Raw genomic sequence first — 14,334 nt, forward strand, 5'->3', positions numbered from 1 at the left:
GATTTAAATGACTTGCAGATCCTATAATGACCTCAACCATTGCTTACAATAATCAATATTTGTCACAGGAAATCATAAAATGTGATTTTAAAGAGAAGTAAGTAAAGTAAAATGTAAACTTTGCATTTAAAAAAAAAATTGGAATGTGGAATGTTCAGTTAAACACATAAATCTGTTAAAAAAAATACCCAATGAACTGAAAACATGGACTCAGTTAAGTAAACACATTTAAAATCATTATTTATTTCAGTAGAGATGGATAATTTTATGTCAAGGTAAATAACATACAGTTCAACTTAAGTTATATATTTCCGTAAAGCATCCAAAGTAGACAGTTGCCTGCAAGAGCACAATATTTCTCACAATATTTGCAAACCAAATTTGGGATATAGTGTGATATGAAACATGTTTTTATAGTACTCTCTGTGTCTCTGGGGGCTGCTTCAAAATCTGCTGTTCTTCTATGCACCAGTGACATACGTGGTGCTCAGAAGAACTGCAAACTATTTAGGCTTATATTTTGAGTCTCCACCTCTGGTAACCAAAGAGGCATGCTCTGGATTGGTGGTTCCCAACTGGTCCAGCAAAGGGGTTCAGATTTCTCCTTCATCATCAATTCAAGCTCCTACATTTTAATACATTCAGCATCATACTAGTGTTTGGCCAAGTCGTCGAGCTAGTTTGTTGTCTCTGTCAAGTTGCTGTCCATTAGTCACTCACTCTACAGAGCAAAGCAGCACTTCAAAATAAACTCGATTTGCTGGAAATTTACTGTACTTAAACATAAAGTTTGTTTTTTTACAAAGCTGACATGTTTGCAAGTCACTTGTGGTCCATTAAGAATGGGCCTGTGAGCCACTTTTGGGCTGCGACCCACCAGTGGTGAACCACTGCTCTATATGCATCTAAAAACAAATCCTCCTCCTTGCCTCGCATTGTAAATTAGCTACATGTCCAGCAGTAAAAATGTCATCATTTATTATGAGTGCTGAGGATGTTTTGGACGAGAACATTTTTTACAGTGTATTGGCCAGCTTACATATTCAGGCACGGTATTATTCGTCCCACCTGAAGAAATACAGCTGAGAGTGGCCAAGGCTGCAGCTGAGCTGGACAAGAGGGCACTGCCGGTGGGGGATGACCCAGAACCTGAGCTGCAGAGAGAAAACAGTGGTGACTGGAGCCTTTGCTCATATTGCCCTCTGATGTCAACAGAAACTGAATCATTCTGCTGCACAGAATTTCAGCTTGGGCAGTTTTGTTATGATGTTGTCACTAATTTCAGACCAGAAGGAGCCTGTATGTGCGTTACTGTACATGAAAGCTTTGCTCCTCACCCGGACAGAGGTGTGCTGGAGTCTACGGTTAGACTGCTGGACAAATATTTTGACAATTGGCCGAGCGCATGCCCGTTCTGTTCCTTTGTTAATTTTTTGATACACAGCCTCTAGGCACTATAAAATAAGGCAATGTTTCTGCTTGATAGCACTATCCATTCATTAATTCATTTTCCGTAACCGCTTATCCTGTCAAGGGGCACGGAGGGGTTAGGGCCTATCCCCGCTGACAATGGATGAGCCGATCAGACTATCGCAGGACTGACACAGAGACAGACATCCATTCATACATTCATGTTTTTAGAGTTTTAGAGCCAATTAACCTAGCCTGCATGTCTTTGGACTGTGGGAGGAAGCCAGAGTACCCAGAAAAAACATGTATGGGGAGTATTTGGGGGTTGAGTGTTGAGGATATAAGGTTCTTACTGGAGCCACAAACCACCAGGAGACAACTGTTGCATTCAACCGTCATTAATTGTTGTTCATGTTGATTAAATGCTTGTCATAATGCTTGTCATGATGTTTGCCATGGTTCTAAAAGAAGAGAGAAATAATTTATAACATCTGCAAATAAATTATTGAATCATAAATCCAGTCTGTGAATTGTTTTATATTAAATACAAGGCATGTTGAATAATAATTAGTACTGACATATATTATTTAACAAATGTAATCAATCAAACTTGATCAAATTAATCAGATGTTATCCTGAACTTCAATCCAATTGTGTACACATCATAATATAAAAGGAAATGTTACTTAAATTGGTAGATTCTCAAAGACTCATGGGAAACATCATCAAACACCCAGGCAGTATGGACATGTTTGAAGAACAAAGTGGAGGAAGTGTGGTCCTCCCTCCTACTTATAGACTTAGATGCAGGAGGAGCTACCAAAAGTAAGAAAAGAAACCACCTCTTGATATGTCCCCTTGAGGATGTGAGGTGAGTAAACTTGCAGTTTCTGACATTAAGTGTCAAGAGCTCGGGTGCAAAGCATCCTTGCACACTGAAATAACGGCTGTGCAAGATTTGTGCAAGATGATTTTTCTTCTTTAAAAAGCAAACAGAGGGGCTGCCTAAAATATCTTTTTTTAATATTCACAACATCACTGATCGACCCATTAGAACAACATAAACTGATATTTGTGACTCTGACTCCATTTGTCCCTTACACTGTTACTACATTCAGCTTTTTCCTACCTATCACACATTGTTGGTCCTAAACATATGCATATTTACAGTATATACTGCAGCAGGCTGCACATCAGAAGCTCTTGATTATTATGGATACATTCAGTACGGCTACGAGCATTATTTAAGAGCATGGTGATTGTGCTATGACTGTACCCAAAACCAAACTTCACTGCAACCTGAAAGGCACTTGATGTTACACATGGCAACAATACACAGCCACCCAAGCATGATTAATCAAAAGAATAAACCGAAGAGATAAAAGTGTCGCTGGTGATATTAAAGACATTGTAAGTGTAAGTCTCATTTGACTTTAAGAGGAGGCCTTGATGGCTCGCTGGGAGGTGAGTCTTTGACAGTGCAGGTACACAGAGAGGGGATGGATGAAGGCAAGCAGGATGAGCAGCGTCAGACCGATGTTCACCTGCAGACACATGAGGAGGAAGATATGGTGATAAAAGGAGGATAAGGACCAGAGTGAGAGTTACAGTTGTATCAGTTTGTGCACTCACATATAGAGGGTCTCCATCCAGAGGTCCATTCACCAGGGCAAAGCAGGGATACTGCAGCAGAGAAAACACTGCAGACAGAGCCATGGTCAGACCAATCAGCTTTCCAAAGTGGCAGGATGGGAAGCTACACACACGCACACACACAAAGTGATGACATAGCAAAGAGAAGAAAGAGGTGCACAGAAAAGGAGAAAAGAGATTTTTTTAAGTTTTAAAGACATCCCTTACAAATAAAGTTAAAAGTCTGAATGCACATAAACATGCCTCTCTTGCTCCAAAACTGTCACTCATTCATATTGTTACTTTATTCTTATTAGCTGAATTAATTTTAAGACAGTGTTCTCTGTATGTATTACAAATACATATGCAAGTATGTGAAGTGTGTCTTTATAAAAATGTGTCTCTATGAGCTGCCCACCTCAGAAACGTACTTAAAGACTTGTATTTAGGTGTGTATTTGTGTGTTTGATACTTACGCTACACTGACGAAGGCTGCGTTGCCGCCGTAGAGGAAGGAGCGGTTAATAACCTGCAGGATGAAAGTGAGGTACTGAAGCGGCAGGTATGGGATGGTGGCGCAAACTGAGAACACCACACAGAGCAGCGCCGTCAGGAAGAGAGAAAGCACTGAAGCCTGCAGGTCTGCTTCCTGTTCAGTCTTTCCTACAAACACACATTAAGAAACAATTACAGAACATAGGACAGAGGTTAGGTCTGCCACAGCTGCAGCCTTTTGCGTTCATTACTCATTCTTATTAGTATTTGTAATATGTAACCTTCAGCACGAGGTTTGCCCTTGTGTCTGTCCATGATGAGGCCGTTCCAGGGAGCACACAGCACGCCACACAGCTGTGTCATTGCAAAGGCATTGGTGTACTGGCTCACTGCAGGGACACACAAGCAAAGACAAGATGGTCACAGACTAAAGACTCAAACAACAGTTCAACAAGTCTGCCAAAATATGAGATAAAAATATTTTCTCTCATCATATGCAGCAGCTTTTTGCTGATATAATATTAGAATTACATCCTCTTAAAGGTACTGTATGTACCTCTGGAGATAGATACTGTAGTTGATTGTTAGTCTTATTTCCACTACTAACACTTTGGGTTGGGGATTCAGTCCAACTTCCAATCCAAAGCAGTAATGAGATGACACTTAACAATTAACTTCTTTATCAACTACCTGTCTTCAGAGGTACGTACAGCAGTTTGCATTGTAATATTAGGAAACTGAATTCAGTTGCTCCTAAACAGCATTATACACTCAATAAAAATTCAGCTCTCTCTGTACTTCCACATTAAGTTCTCATAATTCAAATTCAGTTTTTTGCATCTTGAGATCCAATTGAGTAGACCACATCTGGAGGTGGTCTGAGCTGCATGTGGCCACATCGGCCCTGTTTACATCTGGTATGGCCATGAGTCTTGTGCAGCCAGCCAGAGGATTGTCATTCTATACTGCTGTGGGAGAGAGAGCTCCGTGCCACAGCCAGATGGTGACAATCCACCTACACACACACACACACACACACACACACACACACAGTGGCAGGGCTAACATTAGGGCTATTGGTTATTAATGGGTTTAGTGACAGAAGCCCACAGATATCACGCCATAGGGCTACAACAAAATCCCCATTATCACTGCCTTCATTCTCGGCTCAGAGGCGAGACCACTCTGTTCCCCCTTTCCATGTTTGTACCTTATAGCACAGCGAAGTGGCATAATGGCGTGATATGTCGCTCTGAACCGGCAGTGTAAAAGGGCCTAGAGTCAAGCCGTTTCGGTATCAGTGTGAGTTTGTTGGGAATGTTAAACAGCTGCTGCTGTGTTAGCTCGTGCTAACTGGGCAGAAGTTGAATCCTATCTGCTTTCTCATTTCTGCTTTTGCTTATATAGGTTTTGTACATATAAATAAGTCAAGGATCGGAGTTTTGTGAACCCTCGCTCAGTTGCTTTTCCTCAGTGACCAGGTTTGTGTCTCAGTAAACTGAAATGTAATTGTAATTTAAATTGTGAGAACTAGTTGACTAGACATATATAGAGAATATACAGAGAGTTGAATTGTCATTGAGGATCGAAAACAGTCTCAGATCAACTGAATTATTTTGACAATATTACATTAAATTTCTGGTTTATTGGACTTCAGTCCCAAACTAATAAATTCAATTTCATGCATGCTGGTTGCAGTCATTGTTTAACTGAAATGAAAGGAGTCTCTTTCTGTATGTATGTATGTCTGTACTTCCATTTTCTCAACAACCACTGATCTGATCAAGAAACCCAAAAGACCCAAGAAAGTGCAGTGTCAGGTGTGGCCTGTTCTGACCAGGCACGTTTTGAACAGGCATTGCACTAGTTGGTCCTAATTCAGCATACTGCAATGAAACTATGGAGCTGCAAATAAATACAATAAGATACGAATTACTTTATTGTGTAAATGGCTCACAGGTGTGTTTGTGTGTGTTTACCCAGTGAAGGCTCTCCCTCTGTCAGCCTCTGCAGCGTTGGGTTCAATGTGCCAATGAAGAGGTAATGTCTGAGCTGCATCACCGACACCCAGAGCAGGTGCCACGCAAAGAACCTGGACATGACGCACTCACAGAAGCTCTTCTCTGAGGCAAGGGGAGATCACAGAGACAGATGAAGAGGAGAGAACAAAGATGAAGAGAAATAGGATGTCTGATTATTTTATTTTGTTATGTTTTATTTTGTATTTATTCATGCCACAGTAAAGTGATCAAACCTTGTGTCACAGGGACGTCTTTGTTGAGGGGCGTTTCCTCTGTCATCTTCAGTACGTTACCATTGGCTGCTGTCTGCTCTAAGCTCAGAGTCTTTGATTTACCACAGGTAATCCTGACAAAGGTCAAAGGTCACAGAGGGTCATCCACAGACTGAGGGCATTGTTTGAGTTGCTAATGTTTTTAAAGGAGCAGATGGGTTTGTTTTTTGACTCAGACCTTATATCCACACCCAAAACTTGTTATTCTTACTGTGGGAGTGCAATAATGTCATGGTGCGGCTGTGTCTCCCTCTCATTCCTTTTGTTTTCAGCTGTTTCCCCCTCCCTTGTGTTTCTTGTCAGTCCCCGTTTGCCTTCTGTATGTGTGTGTGTGTTTCTGTGTGTGAGTGTGTGTATGTGTGTGTGTGTGTGTGTGTGTGTGTGTGTGTGTGTGTATGTGTGTGCGCATGTGTGTCTTTGTCTGGGCGTTTTCTCATCCCTCTACCTGGCTGCCTGATTATCTGCACGACAAAATGTTGTGTACATCTACATTTAAAAGACGAAGCAGTTTGGGGATTTGTTCAGGTCTCAAAGTCTTGATCTTAAACTCTCTTAGATCCAGGATGTTTGTTTAAAGTGCTCAAAGGTCCAGTGTGTAGGATGTAGGAGGATATCATGACAGAAATGGAATATAATATAATAAGTATGTGTAAGTATTTAATATACACTTTGTATCATTCACAATACGTTTTCAGAGCATTTTCTTGCCAGATAATTGTTAACCCCCAGACTTTTAAAATAGGCAAGAGAGGTGTTGATGCGTGTGTGGTTTGTTGGGGGGTCTGTACCCATATGTGTAGTCATCAGGTAGTGGGTAAGGAATGTGGTCTCTGGGCAGCAGGAAGAAAGTCCTGAGCAGGTGAATGACGCTGCAGGCAGACAGGAAGAGGAAGGAAGAGCGGAAAGAGATGCCAGACTCATGTAACAGCTGCAGGAGAAGACATCAAGACAAGTGATGGTATAAATACATAGATTTTATATATATATATATATATATATACAGTACAGGCCAAAAGTTTGGACACACCTTCTCATTCAATACGTTTTCTTTATTTTCATGACTATTTACATTGTAGATTCTCACTGAAGGCATCAAAACTATGAATGAACACATGTGGAGTTATGTACTTAACAAAAAAAGGTGAAATAACTGAAAACATGTTTTATATTCTAGTTTCTTCAAAATAGCCACCCTTTGCTCTGATTACTGCTTTGCACACTCTTGGCATTCTCTCCATGAGCTTCAAGAGGTAGTCACCTGAAATGGTTTTCCAACAGTCTTGAAGGAGTTCCCAGAGGTGTTTAGCACTTGTTGGCCCCTTTGCCTTCACTCTGCGGTCCAGCTCACCCCAAACCATCTCCATTGGGTTCAGGTCCGGTGACTGTGGAGGCCAGGTCATCTGCCGCAGCACTCCATCACTCTCCTTCTTGGTCAAATAGCCCTTACACAGCCTGGAGGTGTGTTTGGGGTCATTGTCCTGTTGAAAAATAAATGATCGTCCAACTAAACGCAAACCAGATGGGATGGCATGTCGCTGCAGGACGCTGTGGTAGCCATGCTGGTTCAGTGTGCCTTCAATTTTGAATAAATCCCCAACAGTGTCACCAGCAAAACACCCCCACACCATCACACCTCCTCCTCCATGCTTCACAGTGGGAACCAGGCATGTGGAATCCATCCGTTCACCTTTTCTGCGTCTCACAAAGACACGGCAGTTGGAACCAAAGATCTCAAATTTGGACTCATCAGACCAAAGCACAGATTTCCACTGGTCTAATGTCCATTCCTTGTGTTTCTTGGCCCAAACAAATCTCTTCTGCTTGTTGCCTCTCCTTAGCAGTGGTTTCCTAGCAGCTATTTGACCATAAAGGCCTGATTCGCGCAGTCTCCTCTTAACAGTTGTTCTAGAGATGGGTCTGCTGCTAGAACTCTGTGTGGCATTCATCTGGTCTCTGATCTGAGCTGCTGTTAACTTGCGATTTCTGAGGCTGGTGACTCGGATGAACTTATCCTCAGAAGCAGAGGTGACTCTTGGTCTTCCTTTCCTGGGTCGGTCCTCATGTGTGCCAGTTTCGTTGTAGCGCTTGATGGTTTTTGCGACTCCACTTGGGGACACATTTAAAGATTTGCAATTTTCCGGACTGACAGACCTTCATTTCTTAAAGTAATGATGGCCACTCGTTTTTCTTTAGTTAGCTGATTGGTTCTTGCCATAATATGAATTTTAACAGTTGTCCAATAGGGCTGTCGGCTGTGTATTAACCTGACTTCTGCACAACACAACTGATGGTCCCAACCCCATTGATAAAGCAAGAAATTCCACTAATTAACCCTGATAAGGCACACCTGTGAAGTGGAAACCATTTCAGGTGACTAGCTCTTGAAGCTCATGGAGAGAATGCCAAGAGTGTGCAAAGCAGTAATCAGAGCAAAGGGTGGCTATTTTGAAGAAACTAGAATATAAAACATGTTTTCAGTTATTTCACCTTTTTTTTGTTAAGTACATAACTCCACATGTGTTCATTCATAGTTTTGATGCCTTCAGTGAGAATCTACAATGTAGATAGTCATGAAAATATTGAATGAGAAGGTGTGTCCAAACTTTTGGCCTGTACTGTATATATATATATAAATAAAGGTAGTGTGTGAATGTTTCTCACCTTGATGACAAAAAAGAGCGCTGAGGAAGAGTCAACAGCCCCGTTGTAGAGAGTGATGATGGTGGAGCGATGTGAGCCGAAAAGGTTTCCTACCTTTTAGAGAGAATTTTGAATTTATTAAAACAGTGTCTACATGTCTGCATTTTTGTCTACACCTGTCTGCATCTACTTTTCCGTCATTCACTGTGAGATTTGTTCTTGATGATTTGAATTGCCTGTTTGAATAAGCTTGTGTTGTCTGAGAAAAGACCTGCAGCTAGAAAAAGTGCTCTGAGGGCAGACGCTCTCTCTTTTGCTTGTGTTTCTGTTAAGTGATAACCTGAGGGCAGACGTCAATGTTTTTTTGGCTGGACAGCAAAGCAGGGGCCAGTTAAGTCAAAGCCAGTCAAAGCAGTCGGTCAAGTTAGAGTTTCCCCATTGGCCATTGGTCTTTCAAAATGAAAAAGTGCAACAAGCTTTTTTTGCCACCATAGCAAAAAATTGCTCAAGAAATAAAACATCTAGCAATCTAGCAAACAAATTTGCCTCAAGGACCCATAACTTCCGTATTTATAGATTTTCCGCCATTTTGAATTTTTTGAAAAACACTTAAAATCGATCTCTTCCTAGGAAGTTTGACCGATCTGCATGAAACTCGGTGAACATAATCTAGGGACCAATATGTAAAGTTCCCTCTTGGCAAAAGTTGGAAAACTTACTAAAACTGAGCTTCTATAAGGCAATGAATATTGCGGAGGGTGTGGCTCATCACATAAAGGTGTATAACATCTCAAGGGTTTCACTGATCACCACGCAACTTTGTAGGCATATGACCACACATAATCTGAGGGGACCCCTCCATTATTGACCCGACCAAGCAAAATGGGGGCTCTAGAGAGCTAACTTCTTATCTAGGCCTAACCGCTGTATTGATTTTTACTAAACTTGGTAGATATGTAGAACAGGACACCTCAAGGTGACTGGAGAAATTTAACTCTAATTGGCAACTGGGTGGTGCTATAACAACAGAAAAATGCTTAAAAATGGCTAAAATGCGACCGATCGCTGTGGCTCCCCCTGTGGCCAAATGTTTTGTTTTTTTCTAATTTTTGGTATGACTAAGTCATGGTATGGTATGCTGTACATAATCATGGAAACTGTCAGTGTGTCATTCTGTCAGTCAGTCATTCTGTCTGTCCCACGTTTTTCTACTCACTGACGTGGTCAATCTATGTGAAACTGCACATAGGCACTGAAGATTGGCATAGGTAGAAGGTGACAAAGCTACCAATGGATATGGACTAGTAAATCTGTATAAGTCTTTTAAAACGATTAAATCACGCAAAGCACATGACTTGGCCAAGCTCTCAAGGTATATGTACATCAAGTGGCAGATGTCTCCAAAGACAACCCCTCACTGCTCCAGTCTGTAGTCCCCACATGTTTCAAGAAGACTACCACTGTCCCTGTCCCCAGAGAAACCAAAGCCCTCTGCCTGAATTACAGCCACTCAGTAGCGTTCACCTTCACCATTATGAAGTGCTTTGAGCAGTTGGTCAAATCCTGAATCACCTTTTCCCTCCCTGACTCACTGGACCCACTATAATTTGCATACAGGCCAAACAGATCTACGGACAACACCATCACCTTAGCTGTTCACATTGTCTCTCCTACCTGGACCAGTAGAATGCATATATAGACAATAGAATGCATATATAGACTCCAAGCTTGTAATCAAGCTCAAAAACCTAGGACTCACACTGTCTTCTGTGACTGGATCCTGAACTTCCAGAGGGGCAGACCTTAGGCTGTACAGAAAGGAACCACCACATCCTCCATCCTGACACTAGGCCCCCCCAGCCCCCTCCTCTACAATTATATATTATATTATTTTATACTGAGGATTTCCTGTTTTTCTCAGTTTGATATCATAGTAAATTTAGGGATTTTTGACTTTTGGTTGGACACAGAAAGTTGCAACTTTCACCATTTTCTGACATTTCATGGACAAAAAAATTGGATAATCGAGAAAATATCGGCAGATCAATCAAAACACACAATAATATTAAGTCTTTTCTATCCCAAACAGCTGCTTCAGTACCTGCACATTCGTCATTACAAACAAGATGTCGCCCACTGCCAGGAGGGACAGAGCTGGGAATAGCAGATTGGACAAAGCTGATGGGGAAAGAAAAATTAGCATTGACAGATGTGACAGTCACTGTTACTTCTTGGCAGTATTTCTTTAGACTGTGAGGGTGCTGGGGAGCACAAAACAAAGAGAAAGAGAAATGTTACCACCTGGAGTCGAGAAGGCCACCATCAAGGTCCCTGTGGTGTAAAGAGATCTAGTGAGAAAAAGACGTTCCAGTGTTATCATGTCATTTTATCAGCATTAGAGCGAGAGAGGTGTTTCCAATGACAAGATTTTACAATGTGAAGAATTTGAGATGAGACAGTTCATCTTTGGCTAAATGTAAATTAATACACTTTCAGCAATTCAAGGGAAACAGTGACATTTGATACAATGACATCGCAGGAAACTGACGCAACTGTGACCCAAACACAGACAGTCTAGGCATCAGGTTACTTTCACAGGTGGCTTGAAAGGAAACACAAAATGCAACAATGACAAACTGACAGAGGAACAAAGGATCAGTATTGGTAAAAACAGAGAGTGGATGATGACGTTGGGCGGGGAAGATCCAGGCAACTGCAGAGCAAATGAGGTAAGTGGAAACAGGTGTGAAGATGGGTGACGCAACCCCGTGATGGGGAAAGGAGGGAAAGTCCAAGGGCATAGAGCAAATCCAAATATTTATAAGTTTCAAAAGTTAATGTCATCTCGAAAAGTAAAGGTCTTGTCAAATTTGTTGAAACTTTTAAAGAAAATCTTGAATAGTTTCTCTTGATTTGCTTTGACTTGTATGTATGTACACAAATTCTGTTTTATTTATTTTGCTGTGCATTGGCTGCCGCCTGTTCTGATTTGTTAATGTTATTTTTTGTTGTCTGCCCCTTATACCCCGGGGAGGGGTCAAAAGGAATAAATGAAATGAAATGAAATGAATCTGGTGGATGGATGGAAAATGACGATGACGGGGCCTGGAGAGGAGGGACAAAGAGAGAGATTCCCCTCCTCCAGGGTTGGATGGGACATCCCACCAGGCTAGTCAGGAATACGGAGCAGGGTGGGTCTAGAGGACGGATTCCGAGGCAAGTGGCCTGGAAACCTGGGTAAAACGGGGACAGGGACCTCAAGCAGATGGCCTGGGGCAGAGCAGACAGATGGAACCTCTCAGGAGGTCGTACATGGTAGGTCCAATGGACACAGCAGGTCTAAAGGACAACCTTAAAGTCAGCAATATAAGCAGGACCGTTCTGGCGGTCGTCTAAGGCTAGAGGTTGAAAATATCAGCTGGCAATAGTCACACTAATGAACAATTCTAGCTGCTTGGATGAGAAATACCAGAGGTAATATTTTCAACCCACTGACCATTAACTCTTGAATAATTAAGGTGTTGTTGGACTCACATCCCAAAGAGCCGAGCCACTGTGGTACCAAACTGGTCAAAGAGGAAACCATTGGGTAGAGTCAGGAAATTGAACATAAAAGAGGCGATGGTGAAAACAAGAGAGAACTGCTCATCCTGTCCACTGCAATCTGTAGACACATAAAACACACAAATTGATTATATGGTCAGAGCGGTCTGCATAATCATTATCAAAAACACCTCTTCATGCAGGCCCTTGCTGGCATTGAAGGTGACAATGAGGGTAAGACACAGCTGCATAATGAGTTGTAATTTTTTTTAAGATATCCTCCATTACTTTGAGTTCAAAGCAGTGGAGTTTAGGATGTCAAACTGACCTAAGTCATTTGTTGCATTGACTCCTGTGGTGTTGACGCACAGAGAGCTGAAGTAGCCCTCCGTCTTCAGGACAAAAACCAGGGAAGCCCATCCAAACACAGCCCCGGCGAAAACCAGACACTCCACCAGACCGGTAGCAAAGGTGAGGCAGTGTTGCACCTTCAAATTGTTCACAAAACCCGGCATGGTCCCACACACACTCACACATTCACAAATACAGTATTTTCACGTGCATGGACATACATGCATGCACACACAAAGATCGCTTATGTGGCTGCACCTGCCAGACAAAGGAATTAAAAAAAAACTCTGATACATTCATAGAGAACTACAAGTCAACCGTTCTGCCCCTTTAAAGCAGTTACATCTTCATATAAAAAGAACCTGACCTGCATAACATAGAAAGCACTTAAATGGAAAAAAAGCTGCACTAGCACGACATGAGCTAAAACATCTGTGCACAAAATTGTGCTGCTTGTGTCAAGGCTGGCAGTTCTGTCCCTAAACCCAAAAATAGACTTGAAATGAAACTCCCATCTTAACAAAAGGGATCACTCACAATGTACAAACAAGACTTTTTAACAAAGTAACTTCCTGTGAAGACGTAAAAAATGCACAGTTGTCAAATTATATTATTCTCCAGTACTCACAGTGACAGTCGGTCTCCCCAAATGTTCTCACAAACTGCTTGTCTCTACTTTTGATCCACTCTCATTCTTTATATTGGCCAGCTCTTCTTTCCTCTTCCTCACCAGTTCCCTCCCTCTTCTCCCTCCCCAAAGTTTTCTCTCTCTCAGTAATTCTCTCTTACGGAAGACGAGAACGGCCATGTATTATTCTTTTTTTTTTGTGCACTGTTATTTCGTGATAATGACTTATTAATTCGTTATCTTGAGATAACAGTGCACAAAAAAGAATAATACATGGCCGTTCTCGTCTTCTGTACTCTCTGCTGTGCATCAGCATATTTTTATTTTCGCTACAAGATGATCCCAGTGGAGGCCAGTGATATTTACACATAAATATAATAATACATTGAGACATATCAATCTAATAGAACGTATTTACATATAAATATTAGATGTTCTATCAGATGACCCTGTGATTACATCACAGGGTCATCTGATATTTATATGTAAATAGGCTATCAGATGACCCTGTGATTACAGGGAATGAAAAGGTCATGAAAACACTATTGTTACGACTGTTGGCGTAATTTCTTTTGTTTGTGTGTGTTTTCCTGCACGTGTTCTCTGTGCGTGTTGTCTGTGTGCTGTATTTTCCATATGCAGTAGGTGTGTGCCACAGCCCGGCGGTGATTGGTGAATTGGATCTGTGCTTGTTCCTGATTGGCTGCCGCCAAGGGCGTTCGGGTTGTTAAAGGACTAAGATGGCAGTTGCTTCGAGCTAGCAGGCAGACCTCACCTTCCTTCTCTCCCAACCGGCCACACATATTGTTGTGTTGTTGTAGTAAATCATTATTGTGTTAAAGACTGTTAAATCGTAGGGGTGGACTGCCAGTTTTGTTACTAACCCTTTTTTCTCCTGTTTAGTTAGTTAGGGAGGTAAGATTTTTGTCATTTGTTTTTTTTTATTATTTGGTTAGCTTATTTACTTACTCCCTGGGCAGGATTGTTTTTGTTTGTTATTTTGGCCTTAGTCCACCCTGAAGTTACTACTTCAGTTAATTCTGTTATTTAAATATTATAAATAAATTCGCACTACTGATCATTCCACACGCCTTTTTCATTGTGGCTACTTGGGACTTGGGGAAGATGGGGGCCTTTCATGTTGTGTCCCAGACACCCCTAGACTGGGCATAACACTATCTATCAAAGCTCAGCTTTGGGAAGGGAAGTGATGCAGGACAAGATCAGGAGACTGAGAGAAAAAGAAAGAGAGAAGGTGATAAGAATTAGCTTTATGTCCCTGTGCTGTTTAATACAAACAAAACTGATCTAATTCAAACAAAGTCATTAACACAGAGATATA

At 41.6% G+C, this 14,334-nt stretch overlaps 1 protein-coding gene across 3 annotated transcripts; it reads right to left on the reverse strand.

Annotated features, from left to right (window-relative positions):
• Positions 1 to 290: 290 nt before the first annotated feature.
• Positions 291 to 13,084, reverse strand: LOC125894406 (equilibrative nucleobase transporter 1-like). 3 transcript variants are annotated; one of them, XM_049585761.1, is made up of 13 exons: positions 12,993 to 13,084; positions 12,342 to 12,622; positions 12,005 to 12,134; positions 10,772 to 10,818; positions 10,572 to 10,648; positions 8,492 to 8,584; positions 6,619 to 6,758; positions 5,792 to 5,904; positions 5,517 to 5,660; positions 3,819 to 3,926; positions 3,519 to 3,705; positions 3,043 to 3,166; positions 291 to 2,954 (listed from the first exon to the last, which is right to left on the reverse strand). In XM_049585761.1, the coding sequence occupies exons 2-13, from the start codon at positions 12,526 to 12,528 to the stop codon at positions 2,844 to 2,846; spliced, it is 1,461 nt and encodes a 486-aa protein (XP_049441718.1). In that variant the 5' UTR covers positions 12,529 to 12,622; positions 12,993 to 13,084; the 3' UTR covers positions 291 to 2,843. The 3 variants fall into 3 exon arrangements, with proteins under 3 accessions (XP_049441718.1, XP_049441720.1, XP_049441719.1); XM_049585763.1 differs by lacking the exon at positions 12,342 to 12,622 and having other exon boundaries at positions 10,772 to 10,801; positions 12,993 to 13,016; XM_049585762.1 differs by lacking the exon at positions 12,993 to 13,084 and having other exon boundaries at positions 10,772 to 10,801; positions 12,342 to 12,459.
• Positions 13,085 to 14,334: the final 1,250 nt, after the last annotated feature.

This window comes from Epinephelus fuscoguttatus, linkage group LG9 (genome assembly GCF_011397635.1).
Source record: "Epinephelus fuscoguttatus linkage group LG9, E.fuscoguttatus.final_Chr_v1".
NCBI classification, from domain to species: Eukaryota; Metazoa; Chordata; class Actinopteri; order Perciformes; family Serranidae; genus Epinephelus; species Epinephelus fuscoguttatus.

Excerpts from the sequence above, each read along its gene's own strand:
- LOC125894406 (XM_049585761.1), bottom strand. The coding sequence starts at position 12,528 with ATGCCGGGTTTTGTGAACAATTTGAAGGTGCAACACTGCCTCACCTTT. Across the intron at positions 12,135-12,341 it reads CAATGCAACAAATGACTTAG|ATTGCAGTGGACAGGATGAG; the intron begins GTCAGTTTGACA and ends ATGTGTCTACAG. Across the intron at positions 6,759-8,491 it reads CGCTCTTTTTTGTCATCAAG|CTGTTACATGAGTCTGGCAT; the intron begins GTGAGAAACATT and ends CTTCTCCTGCAG.